The sequence below is a fragment of the Periplaneta americana genome, chromosome 16 (assembly GCF_040183065.1).
Source record: "Periplaneta americana isolate PAMFEO1 chromosome 16, P.americana_PAMFEO1_priV1, whole genome shotgun sequence".
Classification (NCBI taxonomy): domain Eukaryota; kingdom Metazoa; phylum Arthropoda; class Insecta; order Blattodea; family Blattidae; genus Periplaneta; species Periplaneta americana.
The window spans coordinates 48,358,898-48,380,919 of NC_091132.1; the positions used below are offsets into that span (position 1 = coordinate 48,358,898).

General features: G+C 35.4%; 1 protein-coding gene across 1 annotated transcript in view; it reads right to left on the bottom strand.

Annotated features, from left to right (window-relative positions):
* LOC138691387 (sperm-tail PG-rich repeat-containing protein 2-like) overlaps nucleotides 1–22,022 on the bottom strand; it is a 98,802-nt gene that overhangs the window by 58,104 nt on the left and 18,676 nt on the right. Inside the window, exon 3 of the mRNA XM_069813299.1 lies at nucleotides 8,137–8,252. Coding sequence (XP_069669400.1) covers nucleotides 8,137–8,252 — 116 coding nt within the window. The remainder of the gene's footprint in view (nucleotides 1–8,136; nucleotides 8,253–22,022) is intronic.

Genomic DNA, 22,022 nt, shown 5'->3' on the forward strand with positions numbered 1-22,022 from the left:
TAATGAACCATGGCCCTCATCATCATCATCATCATCATCATCATCATCATAATCATCCGACTGATCAATGTGAGTAAGATTTTAGGTAATAATAAACATGAATGTTTAGATCAAACTTATGTTATGATTTTAATGAATAATTCTGCAGTGCTCGGGAAAAGTGCATAAGTCAGTTTCCACAAACTTTTTTCATAATTTATTGACAACTTACGGAACATATGCTCGCTTGGAAAAAAAATACATAAGTATTTCTCCCATTACAATAATTCATACAGAAAAAAATCAAATCGATCTAAACCAGTGTAAGTTGTGAATAAATTATCAAAAAAGGTTTGTGGAAACTGACTTATGTCACTTTTCCCAAGCACTGCAGAATTAAATGACTTGAAAATGTAAAAATAATACTTTTCTTCATAAAAAAAGTACTTCATATCGCTTAAAATACAATAAACTAGTAAGGCAGCATGTTTAGACAAAAATAATTTTGGCCGCCTAAATCAGTCAAATACCCTACTGTGCGACGTCTCGTCGGACGCCCGAAAAGAAGATGGGAAGATGGTAAATTTATCTGATCGTAACGGATCTTTGGTCCACCGTGCTATAGTGATGATGATATTTCATACAATAAGTAAAACAGAAGTTAGGGAAGAAGTTTCTTGAAATGTAACTAACGTGGTCTGCCATCGTGATGTTGTGAAACACTTCAGACCATTAAAAACCGGAGGCTCGCTACTCTTCCATTGTATAGAGGTCGCATGTGTGGCAGTGTCACCCTTGACAGTCATGCGTTCAAACGATATTCAAATGCATCTCGAAATAGCATTACTTCCAGCCAGTGAGCTCTCACACTACTAATGAAGACACATTTCATGCTGCGACTCTTTCCAGAGGCTATTGTGGCAACAGCAAGAGAGATTTCAGCGTTTTACGAGACATGCTAGTAGTGTCGGCGTCTTAAAGAATTACTCAATACTAGGGTTGCCAACCGTACTATTAATACACTATACTGTCACTCATGTTCATGTGCAGAACATTTCATTATGAAGTGCAATCTGATAGAAGTCCCTATATGATAAAGGGCATTCCCTACATAAAGGAAAACTTGCTATACTCAACGCCATATACCATAAGCGGTAATACAGATTATACTGGCACTAAGATATGGGGACATGTCCACACCTGTGGAGTAACGGTTAGCGCGTCTGGCCGCGAAACCAGGTGGCCCGGGTTCGATTCCCGGTTGGGACGTTACCTGGTTGAGGTTTTTTTCCGGGGTTTTCTCTCAACCCAATATGATTAAATGCTGGGTAACTATCGTTGCTGGACCTCTGACTCATTTCACCGGCATTATCACTTTCATCTCATTCAGACGCTAAATAACCTAAGATGTTGATAAAGCTTCGTAAAATAATCTATTAAAATAAAATAAAATAATATGGAGACATTTTAATAGCAGTTTAAAGAAAATTTATGTAATACAGGATAAATATTATGAAAGAGTCTTGCAGCTCCGTAATTCGGCTTCTCAGTAGAACAGCAATGTTGGAATGAGGTAGATGTAGCAATAGGAGAGGAAACATGGTAAGAATAAAAATGCTTGGTTTAGAATTTAAAAAATGGACGATAACGACATTATTATGATGTAATAGATAAGTTATCTGGTAATGAATAGCAAAAAAAAAAAAAAATTGGGTTAGCGTTTTGAAAACTGAGATGGCTAAAACTAGACTGGAACTATGTGGAGAGAAAATCACGAAAGATGAAAATTCAGGATATGATGCTGATAATGGTGATTAGAAATGTAGTGATGAAGTGAGAAAAGAAGAATAAAATTATATTAAAAAATATAATGGTTGTGAAGATTATGCTGATGAGAAAGATAGTAATGATGAAGGTGGAAATGAAGAAAATGGTGTTGAGGATACGGAATGCGGTAATAGTGAAGACGATAAAAAAGACGGTAATTAAAATGAAGGTGGCATAGAAGAAAATTTTTAAGATTAAGAATAGACCAATTTTCTCTCTACCAACTCTTCTTTATGTTGAGATACTTTCAATTACGATTGGCATAAATCTGTGGTTTGCTCCACAAAGAAACAAAAATATAAAAGGAGGTTGGAGTCAGAGCTGAGGTGAGGTTTCTCTCTAAAAACACCAGATTACACACTTTCCGACCATAAGAAAAATTATAATATTTTTAATGAACCAAATTTGACATCATTTGAAGACAGAATTCAAACCTACAAAAAACAATTTTGTTGCAGGATGTCTTTCGAATGAACAATAAAAATAATAAATTATAATCCTCTAATTTGTGATGGTAAGTGGTTTGTGATGATGATGATGATGATGATGATGATGATGATGATGACTTCGACGACGACGACGACGACGATGACGACGACATGGATAATGAAGATATCCGAAAAGCACTGAGAGGAAGATAAAAGTGAAAACAAACAAAATGTTGTTGACTACAAGAAGAAAATGTTGGTCGTGGTGATTATGATAAATATTGTGACGAAAATAAAGATAAATGGGGAGAATCTCATTATACATTTAGGATATGATGATGGTAAAGATGGTGAAAGAGATTGTAATGGAAATGAAGATGAGGACGAAGAAAAAGATATTGAAGATTCAGAATACAGTGGTGATGGAAATTATGAAAAAGATGGCGTTAAAAATGAAGCTGAAGACGAAGAAAATCATGTTGAAGATACAGATTATATAGGCCTTTACATTGAAAATGAAAACGAATAGAATGTTATTAAAGCTACAGAATAAGGTGAAGATCATTTAAAAGGTGAAAAGATGAATAAATTGAAGAAAATGGTGTGAGGAAACAGGATATATTTATGCTGAAAATCAAGGAAAAGATAGTGTTCCAAGTGAAATTGAGAACAAAGAAAATATTGTCGAAATGTTAGTGATGAAGTTGATAAAAACAGTATGTTCAAATGAAATCGAAAAAAATGGTGTTGAAGATACAGTAATGATAACGATGAAAAATAAATTGTAGATCTATTGCAATATTGAAAACACTTTTGACCAATAAAACGATACGAAAAGACGTCTTTCAACCAATCACGGCTACTTATCGCACAATTTTATCTCTTCCCTAGCATTTGTTTAATTTTATCGCTTCCCTAGCATTTGTTTCTTTGTTTGCCAACATTTCAAACTGCAAATTCCTTACAGTGCTATAAAACATGCTTTGCGATCGTCATTTGTTTACAGCATAGACAGTCAACTGAAAAATGGCGGCTCCGTTCAAACGTTTTGGTAAAGCTAACATTAGTGAAATAGAATTTCAGTAGGTCAATTAATATTTTATTGTATTAGAGTACTTTATTTCTTCTAATCTTTACATAATTTCTTCTAGTCGTGTAATTGTCAATTAAATCCCACTCGAGTTTTGACTTAATCTGGACAAATCAAAACCTCTAGTGGGAGTACTGTTGATAATGTCTCAGAATACGGTAACATTGAAGATGATGCTGATTAAAAAAGAAAATTATGATGAAGATGGTGTTGAACATAAAGAATGCTGTATTTGTGAAAATAGTGGAAATGAATATTCATGAAGTTAAAGATGATGTTCACGAATATGTTAATGATGTAAAAGAAGCTATTGTCGATGTGCCCATTGTAGATTTATTTTTTTTACATTCTGTGACAGCAAAAGTCGTGGCTAACGAAACAATTTCAACAAATCAATCATTGTACAATAGTAAACATATCGCTGCGACACACAAATGCATTTCCCTCACGTTTCCTGTATTCAATCACAGAACAATATCACACCTGTGTGTTATTTTATACAACTCTCACTGCCAATGAATCTGTTTGTCTCCTCTAATTTTACTGGTTTGTACATAGTTTGGCTATTGCAGTCACGTAACTATTGTTTCAAGCAAGGCGGAACAATTCAACGACTCAGTGACAGAGTGAGCTAATCTACAAAACAATACCGTGTATCATGTTATATTGTATTTGTCACAATATAGGTAAGTGAAAAGGCGACCTTTTCAACAAATTATACTAACAGTTCCGGGATCTCTCACATCTACCTACTTTACATTCAAATAGTTACTGTAAAGCTAAAAGACTAGTTTTATACTTAGGTGGGCATATAGGTGTGCAGACAAAATAGTGTGGTAGTGGTGGTGGTGGTGGTGTTGGTAGTGGTGGTTGGTGGTACGTAGTGATTCTTAAAGAATAGAAACACTTTTAATTAGCTACAAAATGGAAACTAACACGAATTCGTTTGAAATCACTTTTTAAAGTCAAGCGTGGCTAATGTCACCACACGCACATTATCAACGAATGACAGCAGTAGTTCGGGAACAATTTGAAAAGTCAAAGATAAATAAATATGATGAATTTCATTGGAGAATGCGCGTTTATTGTGGGTCCTTTTTGAGTCACAGGGTTTCTCCTTTAAACCTGACAGTTCAGGACGAAGTTTAGAGAGCAGCAATATCAAATACACGAATTACAATTACATCCAGTGAGAGTGGGAGTATGATGTGTCATATCCGGTTTAAGACTTCTAGGGCTATTTTTATTCGGAATTCTGTTGGCACTACTGCAAACATGAAGATATTCACGGAGTTTGTAGGGTAACTCGGTGCCATGGAATATATTTTCAATAAGATGGGGTGGCCTTCCATACATCCATCGGAGTCAATGAGAACACTATCCAGTTACTTTGACAACTATATCATCTCTACTGGTCTTTGTCTATGGCCACCGCGTTCGCCCGATATTACCAACCCTGATTTCCTTTTGTGAAAGAAATGATTTTTCAGGACCTCCCCTAAAGCTTGGAACAGCTAGAGGACAACATTTCCAGGAAACCAGGAACATTGGTGGTGTGATGTTGACACTCTTAAAAAAAACATGAAGCGCCACGACGAAATGTGCCGAGCTATGAACAGAGGTCACTTCCAGCATCTGATGTGATATGCGCGAGTTTCACACGAATCGAGGTAAGTCTACTGAGCATTTTAATATTTTTCCTTAATTTGTTTGTGAGTTGCAGGCCAGGCACTGGGTTCGGATCTATAAAATCACTCTGTAGTAGTAGTAGTACACAAGCAACTGACAACATACTTAAACCATAACGACTTGCTCGACGATTACCAACCAGAATTTAGGACTGGCCAAAGCACCACAATTGCGTTACTAAAAGTCAATGAAGATATACATGAAGCTTTGGATGACAGTAAAGTGACTTTATTGACTTTACTCGGCTTCAGAAAGGCCTTTGATACTGTTGACATTGACCTTCTTTTGTGTAAATTGAAAAACTTGAATCTATCGGATATTGCTGTCGCTTGGTTTCAATCCTTCCTTCGTGACCGCCAGCAGTATACATTAGTTGATGATTTCTCTTATTAGGAAACCAATTTTTATATTTTCTAAAATTGAGTTTGTAGCTTAAAGTAGTATAGGCTATTTATGTATGTGATTGACATCCTACAACGCAAGGAAAGATTTGGAGAATCAATTTACATTATCTGTGGATGTAAGTATTTGATATTCTCGACGGTATTAAAGAAACTGAAAAGGTATCCCATATTAGGTTACTTTTCTCTAGAGACTTTGAACTTAGAAATTCATACGTTTAATTTTCATACTCTTAAGATAATGTGTAAACAAATTACGGAAAACCATTCAAGGGTTGATAAGGTACGATTCTTTAAGTTACAAAGACAGTTTGGCTATGACTCATGCTATCCGGTCTCCTTAACAATACGAAATGTTTTCTATAAAAATGTTTATATCAAACTGGTTTGGATATCAGAAGGGAAGACAGAAAACTGAATCCCATATTTGTGAACGTGATGCTTCATTTATCAGCCACGAATTTCTATTACCACTAGTTTTTATAAATGTATCTATAAAGACCTCTATTTTACTTTGATGATAACATTTCACTTTAATATGAAATGTAATATACATATTCTGAACACAACAAAACACCTATTACTGTGCGCAATTACAGAGTATTATATTCAACAAACCGCCAATATTTAATTTAAATTTTGCTATCAATCTTCTGCATATTTAATCAACATTGTTTTCAACAAATGTTCAGATTAGAATCAATTTTATCACAATGCTCACAACACAGGCGCTTAAACTGTGTTATTTGTTGTAAAATGAAATAGTATTAAAATTAAATCATTTCCAAAACTTCATGCAGAAAATGCTTTGAATTATAATTTCATCACAAAAAGTAGTTATGTTATCTACAAACTGAAAACGTCTATGAAACTCAGTAAAAAAATTTCTTGGAGCGCCCTCTCAAATCAACGAGAAATAGCAATGTTTGTACTTATGTTTGTATTTCTGGATCTCATCGTTCTCATAATTTTTAAACGTAAAAATAGAATGAGTCAACTGAATGTAACTTTGACTCTTTACATTCATTTAAAAAACTGATGAGCAATGACAAAAAAGGAAAGATCCGGGCTATGATATTCAATAAGATTTACTTATTTACCTAGCAAGGTGTAAAACACGATTACACATATTCGGAAGTTGTCTGGTTAAAATGTCAAAATCTTCTAATGTAGTCGCGATTTTTAGTGGTTCAATAGGTCATAAATGACTAGAAATCTAGTTATTCCTAAATGTAAATGCCAGATTTTGTCTCAGTTCCTCTACAATCGCGGATTTTAGTGGTCTACCAGGTCATAAATGACTAAAAATTCAATTACAGTATTTCTAAATGTAAATGCCAGATTGATTCACAGTTCCTCTACAACAGAAGTGTAGATTCACTATATCTGTAGTGTACACGGTGGACATTTTTGCAGATTACCCACAAATGACCATTGAATGACAATATATAAACAGGTATTCATGGCCTATAATGCCGGTACATGTCGATAGATAGCAATACGTCGGAATCGCATGTCTGCGAACTGACCGGAAGATGGCAGCACAATCGAAATCAAATGTATCAGCAATGTAACATTTTCAACATATAGTCGCGATATGACATCGAATTTAAAGTAATTAGTAGCCTATATAACTAAACAAAAAATTTACTTCAATATTATTCAGGGAAATTCATTTGCAATACACTCAAAGTCGGTAAAATTTTAATAAAACCATTGGTTCACGTGTATCTTGTTTATCTGTTTCATAATGTACACACGTTTATCAAGCTTTATACATTAACAATTACTATTCGAAACTGTGATTTGTCCACTCATTTCCTTGTAAATTATAAAAAATAAAGTTAGTCCAATTGAAAGCAATTATTATCATTTTCTACTTTCAAATTATAATTTCGTATTTGGTGATTAGGCAGAAAATGCGAAATTATAAGCAAGGAATTCGTAACTCTATGGAATATTGAAATTACTATTTATCTGTATATTTCTAGATATTGATAATTCCACTGAATTATCAGCTGTTAATCAGTTAAAAATTACCTCCAAAAACTCCGACACCTATATTTCTTCGTTTCTTCCAGGAGCAATAATGAAAATCAAATTAAACTCAACCTAGGAGCCTTTCATGGATATGAGATTAGATAGATATACAAGAAAACGTTTTTATATACCGGTATATAACAGATAAATCTTTTGACGAAACTCTGCAAATTCTGTTTGTTTCGCTCAACAAAATTATTCAACTCGAACCATGTGAAATTGCAATGAATTGCAGGAAACATTACTTTTACAAAGTAGAACATCGAGATTTGTTTTAAGAAATGTTAAAATAAGGAGTGAGAAATTAAATATTTCAAGCGATATATAATAGCCTATATGAACGCGATACAAAACCGAAATCATTATTTAGATACATCTTTAATTCGTATATGTCTTATTCTTTCCAAACGATTATCAAACGTCCTTATCACAAGCTATTAAGGTCCAAACCTGTCGCTTCTTCAATTTAAACTATCCTGGAAAACGGAAATAAAAATCGAACAAAATAAGTTCAATAACTTTTGGACTGCATTTCAATCTTCATAAATGCAGCCCTTCAAAGACGAAAATAATATTTGGAAGTTGAACTTCTGAAGGCGAACAGCATAGTGTGCGCTGAGCGATGGCAGATGACCAAACAAAAGCTCAAGTCTACAAGAAGTAAAAATATAGTGTAACTCACGTGATACGTCCCTGGCCCTGGTACATCGTTGATCGAGAACAGCTTCCTTGGAGCCCTGCTGCAAGTGAAACCCTTGCCACCAATTTCATCCAGCTGGGCGTCGTAATCTGCGGGACCTATAACCAGTACAACAGCTTCATTATTACAAATATATTCTCCAATACATTAATTGGTTTGTTTATCCATTTACTCATTTTGTATAATATTATTTACTTAGCTACGTATTTAATTTTTATCAGCTCATACAAACTTAAATTAGGGACTAAAACGCAGGATTAGCCAATGTCGTAAAACCAATTGCTAACATTGTTATCTAAACTTCACCAAATTTGTAACATAAAAAAAATTTCACACTCTTCCGGTCCTCTAAACCGCAATGTGTGGACGATAAGACTGACAATAATTATGATTGGCAGATTGCTGACGTGACGTATATTTGGGTGTACCATTCTCAGCTGCACTGGCTCACTGATTGGGCTTGTACTGAAGGACACGTGCCGAAAACGCTGGCTGTATCTACTCTCGTTAGGATCATGTTTTTCTTTAAAAGTATTTTGAAATATATTCTCATTGGAATTATGTTGTTCCTTATGAATATTAATTTAGACATGAGATTTCATTTCAATCTCCGTGTATTAATTTAAATTATATCATATTGTACTCAATAATTAATTTTTAACTTAAAACAAACTGTTTCAATTACGTGTTACTCGTATGTAATACAAAAATGTTATTTGACGAGATATTTTCTCTAGACTAAAAATAAAACGGCAACGCGGTCATAATTACGTAGTTAACATTTTGGCGAACATTAACCACAAATTTACTTTCGTTCATTTCAATGATATTCCCTGAACCACACCTTTCTTTTTTCCTTCATTTTGTTGTGTAACCTAGTCATAAGATTCTACTACATTTGCATTTTCTTTCAGTGTATTCAAAACACCGCCGTTACACTTCGTAAACTTGCACTTGACAGTTGAAGTCAATTATTTAAAATTATACTCGCAGTCGCGAATTCGATTGTCTTTTATTTCACACGGCTCGGTATGGCCCGGTGACTAGTGGCGTTGCTTTACCGTGCGCTTTATCCAGTTGTTCCATTTTGCGTCAAGCGCTCTTCTTAAAAAGTCAAGGGGCATTTACATGCTGAGAAGTTATGGTGCGGGCTTCCTAGCTTTAATGTAAGTTAGATGTAGAGCGACTTTGTTTCAATGGAAATACATTACAACTTGCGAACGGTATCGAATAGAATATTAATCCATTTTATGTAATTGTCGATGGAACAATAAAAAGCCAATGCTTGCAAATAAAGAGGGCGAAGATACGAAATGGGACCCAGTCCAAAACTGACTCAGCGTTATGATTTTTTACGTTGTTAAAAAAACTGTGGGTGGATATGATGGCACTGAGCCATTTCTAGAAAAATCCCATTTATCATCAAGTTTGTGGCTTTCACACACAGGAAGGGAATAATTCTGCAATGCAGAGTAGTCTACGTCGTTAGGGGCGGAGAGAGAAGGGGTGAGAGAGAGGGATGATCGGGAGAGGTGAAGGGTTGTCAAAAGAGGGAAGTGGGGAGGGGAAATGAAGAGCGCTGAGAGAACAATTAGGAATTGCGAAAAGCGGAAAATGATGGACATACAAACTGATTACAAATTGATGTCCATTTTTTATTATTAATTCAATTAAATTTTCGTTGGAGCCAGGATTCGATAGGCAATCCGCCCGGCCTATTCAAATGATTAATAGCAATGATGATAATGCTGATTGCACAACAAAGAGGCAGATATCAGTGCAACACAAATGGGTGTCATATCAGCGCCAAAACAAACTCTTTTCAGCAATTATTAAATCTCTAACAGCCGTTGATAACGTTCAGTTTTTTGCATTTCATGCTTTTTATCTCAGGCGTCGAGTTCCGAAATCCTTCTTATCCAGATTCTATGGTTTTCCATAAACTACAAAATATACATTTATTAAGACGTTTTTATTATTCTGCTTAAGCCTATGTGTTAAGATAAAAAACATATAAAAGAATAAAATCGATCTCCAAAGTTTCATTCTTCAAACTTCAAGGATGACAACAAAATAAGATATAATATTTTGAATGAGATGTTGAATGAAACCGTACACTAAACAATGAGAATTCTGGCACTGTACTTCAGGGATCTGAAGGTATTTGAAATTAAAGCAAATAACTGAATCGGTTTTTTGACAAAGTTTTGGGAAAACACAAAAAACTGTTTAAAAGAAATGCAATGAATTAAGGATTGGAATACTTCAAATGGAAAATGTTGGTAAAAATATGACGAATATTTCTGTACGCAAGAGAATATTTGTAAATAGAATATGACTGAATATTCATGTTTGAAAATTTTTAACTTATAGGATTTCTCAAAACCTGGTAAAGGTTTAACAAAACATCTCTTTATATCAGTAATTGATTGAAAATTTGGTTGATTGGAACCGTGCACTGAACAATGAGAATTCTGGAACTGAAACTCAGGTATACGAGGGTATATGGAATCAAAGCAAATAATTGAATCGATTTTTTGGGAAACTCCTTAAGTCACGAAATACAAAGTTTTGGAAAAAACAAAAAACTGTTTGAAAGAAATGCATGAATTACGAATTGGAATATTTCAAATGGAAAATGTTGGTTAAAACATTACGAATATTTCTGTATTTTTTAAATACGACTCTAATATTTATGTTTGAAAATGTTTGACTTATGGAGTTTCTAAAAATCTGGTAAAGATTTAACTTAACAAACCAATCTCTTTACACCATGAAATAAATGAGGATTTTGTTCAATAATAATAATACGAATTTTATTCTAAAAACCAGTATTTAGAAGCTGACTTCATAATTTTTGCTTCATGTGAACAAATTTTACTCTAACCTGTTTGAAATGTCACTAAGGATATAAATATTAAAGTTCTGCATGAAATAATCTAATATAATAATACATTACACAAAAGACAATAACATTATTCTAACAAATCCAAAATTCGAACACAAACTAATTCATTTACCAAGCACAACAGATTAGGCTATAGTTTTTCTCATTCTGTATCAGCCTTGTTATTGACTTAATGGCATTCTCCACGAAAGCAAATATTCAAGCACATGTCACAACAGAAGTACTGATTGACTTGTGATATTTTTCTACAAAATGGTATATCTAGCCCTATAGAAGAGGAATTCGCAATAAACTTAATTTTGTTAAAATCTGAATTATGGAGTTTCTAAAAAAAAAAAAAAAAAAAACAACGATTCAATTGGCCTCATCTCTTCAAAAAAGTTGCTGCTATTTCTATCTGAGTGTTATAAAACACTAAGTTGAAAAATATTAGTTTCATTACTGAAAAAGTGACGAAATTTCAGTATTTCGAAATAATAAACCAAATAATATGTTGTTAAGTCATTAGCCTGCTGATGAAAACAGAAAAAGATAAGTTTTAAACTTCAAACTACTACTAAGAGTTTTCTAAATACTGGCTTTTTCAGGCATAGCTCCCTGTGAAGATAACTTGAGTAATTTCAAGGGAAAAATTGTTCCAGGGCCGGGTTTCGAACCCGGAACCTTTGGCTGATTGTATCAACGATCCCGATCCCGGAACTATTTTTCTCTTGAAATTAGTCAAGTCAGCTTTACAGAAAACCACAATTTAAGTCATACAGAGTTTGGTGTGCACTCAATGCTGGGATCTGACGATCTGTCAACACACTTGAGGTATGTGGATATTAGAGAGAAATTGATTCAGGGTCTTGTATAGGTAGTTCCTGGATAGCTCAGGCGGTAGAACGTTGACGCGCTCAGCCAAAGATTCCGAGTTCGGTACCCGGCCCTGGAAAAATTTTTCTCTTAAAATTATTCAATAATAGTCTTCTGTTCCTACGGTACCACGAATGACATCAGGGTCTGTAAAAAAAACTTTCCCAAACCTAATTGTGACTCGAACACGAAAGCTTTGTAACAGGCTCAAGGTCTTGACCATGAAGCCAACACAAGGACAAACACTGAAAATATATGAAGATATTATTACAAAGACAACCCTTGCAAAATAGCTATTTTTCAGAACAATAAAAATAAATGAACAACACATGTCAGTTGTTTCCGTACAACTGGTGTTTATTCTTGTGAGTATTGCTCCTGACATGAGTCGTTTTTGGAGTCTATAAACATTTGAAATAGTAGCAAATGTGTCCTTAACTCAACTTCATCAAAAATGACTAGGGCTGTTTTTGTAATAATGTCTTCATATGCACAAAAATTGTCATTTTTTCCCTTATCGTTTTTTATTATTTCGTTAACGTAATACTAGTTTCCTTGCTTAAATAACCATATTGTGTTTCTTAGCAACTCAGTAATGTACCTGCATTTTATTATTATCCACAACATCGGCCCAGAAAACTCGAGAATCCACTGCATTGTTTCTTTTTCCCGGACATTGCATCATTACATTCCTAGGTGAAATTCGGTCTAATGGGGGCACGCAGAATTTTTAAATTTCTGTCGAGTTAAATATTTGTTAGAGACGTCAGTTTCATGAATAAGTCGAACATTTCAGGTGCGGATACTTGGAAGTCTATTATTTACGTGGGGAAAGCAGCAATACACATCATGCAGTTCTCTTCTTTCCCCTCGTGGGATTTCCCACCACTGTATAGGCCTATACAAAACTAACTCAACTGCCGTGTCAGGGGTTAAACTATCCCACGTATTTTATGGACGAGTTGGCATTCATAATGAGACATATGCCTTCACGCCACGCTACGCTTCATTACTGAGCATCAATAGAACTACATTTAAAATCACGAAAACATATTCCTGGCTTGTGTTACACAGGAGGTCCACATATTCCATTTACACACAAATATATACCGGTACTCGTATATTTACAAATTTCTTAAAATACTTAACGGTCTTCATATATCGTTCTACACCTAACACAACCTACACATGCAGCTATCCCTCTATTTACTTCCCAATAAATCTCTACCCTCCTACCAAAATTCGGACTAGAGACAAAAATGATGAGTACCGCTTAGCAGAAATTTTAGTTTCTTCCGGTATAGCGTTGTGACAAAATTATGATCAATTTTTAAAGGTTTGTTAAGATATTTTTTTTTTCAAACGTACCATGAATTCCATGGTCTGCCATAAGACAAAGTACACTTATGAATATGATATTGAATTTAACAAATGAGGTTGCAATTAGATATTACACAAAAACTAGAGGTAAAAAAGATGCAAAGAAAAATATTCTTAAAATTTAAATGCAATGACATGTTAATTAATTTACAGTTTAGTATAGATATTTCCTTAAGATGGCGAGTGACCTCTTCAAGGCGGCTAACATGAACTGTTCAATCAACTCTTTGGAAGTTCCGGTAGTCTTCAGGAAGCAATGTGTTGTGAGTGGGATGGTGCCTCTTTCCTTTTTTGTCATTGCTAATCAGTTTTTTTAATGAATATAAAGGGTCAAAGTTACATTAAATTGACTCATTTTATCTTTACTTCAGAAAAATATGAGAACGACGAGACCCAGAGATACAAAACATACGCATAAACATTGCCATTGCTCCAAGGATTTACTTTTATTTTTTTTTTACTATAGTTTCATAGACGTTTTCAGTTTGTGGATAACATAACTTCTTTTGTGTTGAAATTATAATTCAAAGTATATTCTGCATGCACTTTTGGAAGTGATTTAATTTTAATGCTATATCATTTTACAACGAATAATACAGTTTAAGCGCCTGTGTTATGAGTATTGTGATATGCGATAAAATTGATTCTAATCTGAACTTTTTGTTGAAAACAATGTTGATTAAATATTAGCAAAATTTAAATTAAACATTGGCCGCAGTATGTGATAGTAGACGTACATGTATAGGCTACCAGTTAAATGTTATGTTATGTTTTATTTAACGACGCTCGCAACTGCAGAGGTTATATCAGTGTCGCCGGATGTGACGGAATTTTGTCCCGCAGGAGTTCTTTAACATGCCAGTAAATCTACTGACATGAGCCTGTCGCATTTAAGCACACTTAAATGCCATCGACCTGGCCCTGGATCGAACCCGCAACCTTGGGCATAGAAGGCCAGCGCTATACCAACTCGCCAACCAGGTCGACCAGTAGTATGTGTCCTTGAATTTGTCCGGTAAGGTTCTGACTGCACACACATAAGTAATGTCGTCGGTGTGGGAGCAAAATATTAGTTGGAATGTCTTTTGACAAGAAATTAATCTGATCTTGAAAGTCCACTCTCACAATACATTCCACTATATGTCGTTCCATAATGTCTGACATATTCTCTGAATGAGGTTCTGGCTGATATGTACATCTACTATCAGGCGGTACATCTCACTTGACAATATGTGTCAGAGGAAGAACATTATTGTTTGCATGCATCTGAAGTCTGATTAGTGTAATATGTAGCTAGTCGGAGGGTGAAAGGAACTGGCCACCGTACCCATTTATCTCCTGGCCTAGTTTCCTCATAAGTGGTGCCTTATTGATATCACTTGTGAGGTTCAGACCTGTCTTCGGACAGTTGACTAAACAACGTCCGACAGGAGAAGTAAACATTTCCAGCAGAGAAGAAGAGAAGTATAAATGTTATTCTACCAATGGCAGAGGCCTCATTCTATGCTTGTCTTGAAGTTGGACGGGGATAGAACGCTGCTGACCGCCCAGCTTCAAGACAAGCGTGGAATGAGACCTCTGCCACAGGTTCAATAGCAATTATACTTCTCTTCTCCTCTGCTGGCAATGTTTACTTCTACTGTCAGACATTATGGAATGAAGTATAGGATATCGAAAATCATCATTTAGTGCATGAAGTTCCTCTTCACCATCAGAAAATTGGTGTTTAGAGTGACATTACTGTTCGCAGGGTAATTTGCCCCATTTTCTTTTACACTACAGTAGCTCACAAGTTATGTGAAAGATATGCTGCAATCTTTTTTCACTACGTTACTTCCTGCAAGATAACTTTACTACACACACAGTCGTTAGAAACATTAGGCGCGTACGTTAGGCAGCTCGTTTCTCGGGAGAAAATTGAAACAAAAAGTATGAACTTTCCACACATACACACACTTGAATAGCTGGAGAATTAAATCAGGCGAGTGCTGAGTGAAATTACAAAATAGAAAGTTTCAAAGGTGTTTCAGTACTGTCTATACCGATTAATTCTAATGTCCATATAGTTAGACGTCATTTTCAACATATGAGCCGTTCAGAACAGAAGTGTAAGTCAAAAATGGGTAATTAGGGTTAAAGTAAACATTCTGTAAAATACAGCGCAAAGTAGCCAATAATATTTAATTTATTTAAACTATTAGTAGTCAGTGGATAGCATGTAGGACATATTAACTGCTACTTTGCTGTGTATTTTACAGAATTTTTACTTTAAACCTCATTACCCATTTTTGACTTACACCATTTTTGCTCTGAACGGCTCATATGTTTTGATAAAAGGTATGATCAACATAACGTTTTCTTATAACCTCTTATCGACCGCCATTCACCACCGATTAGTTCTGTTCCCGTGCGAGAGAGCTCCCCACTGAACGTGCGCTACAACCGGTTATAATGTCGGTAAGTTGTATATGCCGCACATTGTAAAAAAAAAAGCTGGCGCCATCGTTTTTAGCGCGTGTTCTAGAGTATAATACCGTTTATGAGCATGTTACTAGTCCAGCTGAGAATGGTACCACTGCCTATACACGTCACATCAGCCATTTGTCAAACACAGTTGTCAGACTGACTACGGTAAAGTTACGACACTAGCAATTAACGTTTTCATTACTTATTTCACACGCCAAAAACGGTGACGCGGACCTATCCACCTACTAACTTACACATTAGCTGAACCTCTCCACTTCCTGAACTACACATCAACTTATATCTCCAATTACCAACCTACATATCAAACGCCTTTGAAATCTACTAACCTACCCAATAGATATCTACACTTTCACCATTCTGTACGTAATGTTGTACGTTAAAAATAGCCTCGTCTATTTATCTACCTACCATCCACTCACATATCTCCCAAACTACACTCCTACCTGTCTGTCTATCTCTGGTGTAGAACCAGTAAAGAGTTAGGAAATGTATTTGCGTCACAATTAAGTTAAAAACTGCAGCTCTGCTCGTTGCGCTGCCTGCTGTACATCTCCTTGACGTGGATAACGAGTAATTCAATAACGAGTATTTAGATAATGGCACCACTAGAGTTTCCACTTCTCGCTGTAATTTTGTTATGCTATTGAGCACGGCAGTCGAGATGCTCTGGAGAAATCCTCAGATACGAGTCATTAACAATTAACAGGGTTTGCATCATGAATACCCCATCATACCTTGGCGTCTGCGAGGAACCGTCTTCTGCTTGGTCTTACGACTTGAGAACAAAATGGAACAATAACGACAATCTTCGCCATCATCAACAACTCGGTTTGTGTCTTTAGGCCTATTCTGTCGTTGTAAGTATCGTTCGAATTGTTAAAATATATCTTAAGAATTGAAGCAGACATTATATTAGGACACAAACGGCAAACCGACGCTGTAAAGTACCTCGACATTTCCCCCGTTAAAGTAAGTATAGTGCATATTCCTTTCAGTTCTTCAGTAATAATCTTGGCATTCACATGGATAATAATCTCAACTGGGACAAGCAAATCACAGAAACCTGCAGAAAGAAGAAGAAGAAAGTTAGCTTCCCTTATGAAAAGGTTGTCAGATTTGACAAAGCGTATTGCATATAATTTGGAAACAGACCTAAAAGGTAAAATGATATCCATTTGAAACGATGAGATAATCGAATATACAAAATGTCAGAAAAATTTACACCTAAGTAGCGTTTGTGCTCATTTACAGTTAAGAAAGGGGGGGGGGGCAAATATCATCAGATAGGTTAGAATGATATGAATGCCATATACCGCGAGAAAAATAATAGTACGGATTTACGTATTGGCATTGATATCTAAACCATTCAACAGCCATCGGTTAAGATAACTTGAAATTGTCATTATCACTCCCATACAAATTATTTCTCAATATCTGAACCGATCCTTTGAGGGCATTAATGGCTATTTCCTTCACAATGCTGTGTGTTAGGCCCAGGTTTTTACATTTGTTGGCAAAAAAGGATAAATGTTTATCATCCTTCTTGCTTAAAAAAGTCCCTTGTGCCGACGCTTGTATTTCCCTATTTTGACTATGCTGACATTTTACTGACTGACCTTTCCAGCGACAACGAAACGAAACTTCAACGTGCTCATAATTTGTGTGTACGTTTTGTAAGCAATGTTCGTAAATATATTACTTCATCCCTGGAAACAATAGGTTGGCTTAAACTAGATAAGAAAAGAAATTTACATTCACTTCTCCTTCTCTTCGAAATCTTGAACTCTTCTATTCCTTCGTACCTGTCGTCTCGCTTCACTTACCTTTCTTCCCACCACAATCTGAACACACGCTCTCGCCATGAAACAATACTAACAATACCATCCCATCGCACCTCCTCATACTCATCCTCTTTCACAATAGCCCTGCCAAGACTCTGGAATTCGTTACCTGCTAGCAACAGGGACTGTCGAAATAAAATGGAATTCAAACGCAAACTTACTAGGCACTTGGTCAGTAATTGAGGCTCGTTCAGACATGGTTTCTTGTAAATAATTCTCTTAATCTATCACAAAATATTTCAATATATGGTAATTTCATCACTATAGAATTTTGTTATTCTAGGTTTAATTTGTAATTCAATAAATACAAAAATATTCTTTGTTCTTAACTTCTATGATAAATTGTCTAGCTTTCATTAATCAGGTAATCTTTAATTTTTATCGTAATTGTAATTGTAAATTTAATATTAATTGTAATTTTATTCTTCATATTAAGTTGTAATCCCCTGGTAGAGGGGCAGAGAAGGCCTGATGGCCTTATCTCTACCAGGTTAAATAAATACTAATACTAATACTAATAAATATTCAAGGTGCTGCAATCTAGCGTACTATTCTTGAAATGAGATAAAACCTCATGGAATGAATTAAATATGTATTTAAGGGTAGTAAGAAACGGGTGTGATTTCGACAATTTCAGGCGAAATATCACTTTTACATATTACTGCAAAAATAAACTCACAGACCCTAATCTATGTCACACCAAGGTATCAAGACACTACCACGCTTGGAACTGTTACGTGGCTAACAAGAAAGACTGGCTGCGGCATGAATTGGAGTCACGTGGTTAACATGGTCTAGTCACGGCCATCTTGACAATCGCCTAATATAAATACATGTTCAAAGTTCTAAAAAACAAAGGAGTTGCTATATTAAACTCATGTTAAACGTACATTTATATATAAACTTGTTCAATGTTGGCAATGTTATGACTAGGACTGTGACGTCGCGCCATAGCCTGTTAGTTATGGAACTGTTAGTAATGACGTCATATTTAAATGGCTTCGCTCTTTAATTACTTCGTTGTACACTTTGAAAATAATTTTTCGACAATTTCATCTTTACCACATTTCTACATATTCAAATTCTAAAGGATTCTGCAATTTTACAAAAGATGCGAAAACAAATTAATGAGATGTATAAACAATTGAATGCTCTTTCATATTTAAGTATAAAAATCTAGGGGTGCCATTTGTAATTTGAAAGTGGAGGTGACTGGGTGTGCGGATGAAATGTAAAATGCAATTAAGCCTGGTTTCAGACTTCCCCCTCCATATCTTAACTGACGTGTTTTTTGTTAAATTGAATTCAATTTAAATAATTAGTTATTTAGACTGGGAAGTTTTGAAATGGAAGCCCTTCATAAAATTAATAGAATCAGAAGTGAAGACTTTTATGTTTTTGGAAATATTAAATATTAAGTATGGAGTCCCATGTATGGTGGGTCCCTATCACCACGGCATGGCGCGTCCTCAGGTTGCGGATAGAGGAGACGGCCTCCAGATATGGAGGGTAGCTGCGAATATATTGAATAAGCAGTCGTGGACAGCCGATAAGGGGTGGTCCTCCAGCTTGGGGGTTGGGCGAAGGGCTAACAACCCATCACCGTAAAAAACAGCTTGTTACGAATTCCTACAGTAAGCCTCGGAATAGGACTGATTCTCTGGCACGACCACAGCAAAGGAATAAGGTTTTGAGATTTGGCACTTGGAACGTAACTAGTCTTTATAGAACAGGAGGGGTAACATTAGTAGCAAAAGAACTAGCTAGATATAGAATAGACTTTGTGGGAGTACAAGAGGTTAGGTTAGATGGGAATGGCATATCACAAATAGGAGATTACTTGTTGTATTATGGGGAAGGAAACAATAATCACCAATTAGGAACAGGATTCTTTGTACATAAAAGAATAAAATCAGCAGTAAAAAAGGTCGAATTTATCAGTGACAGGTTATCATATTTAGTACTTAAGGGTAGATGGTGCGACATCATAGTTATAAATGCTCACGCCCCTACAGAAGAGAAAGACGACTATATAAAGGATAGCTTCTATGAGGAATTGGAACATACTTTTGATCAGTTCCCTAGATATCATATGAAAATTTTATTGGGGGATTTCAACGCTAAAGTAGGACGGGAGGATATTTTTAGACCAACTATTGGAAAAGAGAGCCTACACGCAATTAGTAGTGACAATGGAGTTAGATTAGTCAACTTTGCCACATCGAAAAATTTAATTGTCAAAAGTACAACATTCCCCCATAAGGATATACATAAATATACTTGGACTTCTCCAGATGGATTGACACACAACCAAATAGATCACGTCTTGATAGATAAACGGAGACATACTAGTATAGTAGATATTCGAACTTTCAGAGGTGCAGACTGTAATTCTGACCATTATTTGGTGATTGGAGAATTAAGAGAAAGATTATCAGTAGCCAAGCGAGTAGAGCAACAAGTTAATATTACTAAATTCAATATTTTGAAATTAAAGGACGAGGAAGCTAAGCAAAATTATCAGGTCGAAATTTCGAATAGGTTTGCCACTTTAGAAAGTTCCGACGAAGTTGAGAAAGAATTAGATGTTAATAGCGTGTGGGAAAATATCAGAGATAGTATCAAAATTGCAGCTGAGCAGAGCATAGGTTATTATGAAACTAAGAAAAAGAAACCGTGGTTTGATGAAGATTGTTGCATGGTAGTAGAAAGAAGGAAACAGGCAAAATTGAAATTCTTACAGGATCCAGTTGAGGAGAATAGAGATAATTATTTCAATGAAAGACGGGAAGCAAGTCGTACACTTAGGAATAAAAAGAGAGGTTACTTGAAGGAAAAACTGAATGAGGTAGAAACAAATAGTAAGAATAAAAACATTCGAGATTTATATAAGGGTATAAAGGAATTTAAGAACGGATATCAGTCAAGGGTAAACGTGATCAAGGATGAGAATGGTGACTTGCTTGCAGACTCTTCATCAATCCTAAACAGATGGAAAAACTATTTTGCGCAACTACTAAATGTACATAGGCCAAATAGAAATGATCGGGACGATATTGAAATACAAACTGCTGAGCCATTTATACCCGAACCCACGATTTCAGAAGTCGAAATTGCGATAGAAAATCTGAAAAAGTACAAGTCTCCAGGTATCGATCAAATTCCAGCAGAATTAATACAAGAGGGTGGAAGTGCATTATATAGCGAAATTTATAAACTTGTACTTGCTATTTGGGAAAAGGAAATTGTACCAGAACAATGGAAGGAGTCCATAATTGTACCTATTTTTAAAAAGGGGGACAAAACGAACTGTGGTAACTTTCGAGGAATATCACTTTTGTTGACGTCGTACAAAATTTTGTCCAATATTCTTTTGAGGAGATTAACTCCGTACGTAGATGAAATTATTGGGGATCATCAGTGCGGTTTTCGGCGTAATAGATCGACTATTGATCAGATTTTTTGTATTCGGCAGATAATGGAGAAAAAATGGGAGTATAAGGGTACAGTACATCAGTTATTCATAGATTTCAAAAAGGCATATGACTCGGTTAAGAGGGAAGTATTATATGATATTCTTATTGAATTTGGTATTCCCAAGAAACTAGTTCGATTAATTAAAATGTGTCTCAGTGAAACATACAGCAGAGTCCGTATAGGTCAGTTTCTATCTGATGCTTTTCCAATTCACTGCGGGCTAAAGCAGGGAGATGCACTATCACCTTTACTTTTTAACTTCGCTTTAGAATATGCCATTAGGAAAGTTCAGGATAACAGGCAGGGTTTGGAATTGAACGGGCTACATCAGCTTCTTGTCTATGCAGATGACGTGAATATGTTAGGAGAAAATACACAAACGGTTAGGGAAAACACGGAAATTTTACTTGAAGCAAGTAAAGCGATCGGTTTGGAAGTAAATCCCGAAAAGACAAAGTATATGATTATGTCTCGTGACGGGAATATTGTACGAAATGGAAATATAAATATTGGAGATTTATCCTTCGAAGAGGTGGAAAAATTCAAATATCTTGGAGCAACAGTAACAAATGTAAATGACACTCGGGAGGAAATTAAACGCAGAATAAATATGGGAAATGCCTGTTATTATTCGGTTGAGAAGCTCTTATCATCCAGTCTGCTGTCCAAAAATCTGAAAGTTAGAATTTATAAAACAGTTATATTACCGGTTGTTCTATATGGCTGTGAAACTTGGACTCTCACTCTGAGAGAGGAACATAGGTTAAGGGTGTTTGAGAATAAGGTGCTTAGGAAAATATTTGGGGCTAAGCGGGATGAAGTTACAGGAGAATGGAGAAAGTTACACAACACAGAACTCCACGCATTGTATTCTTCACCTGACATAATTAGGAACTTGAAATCCAGACGTTTGAGATGGG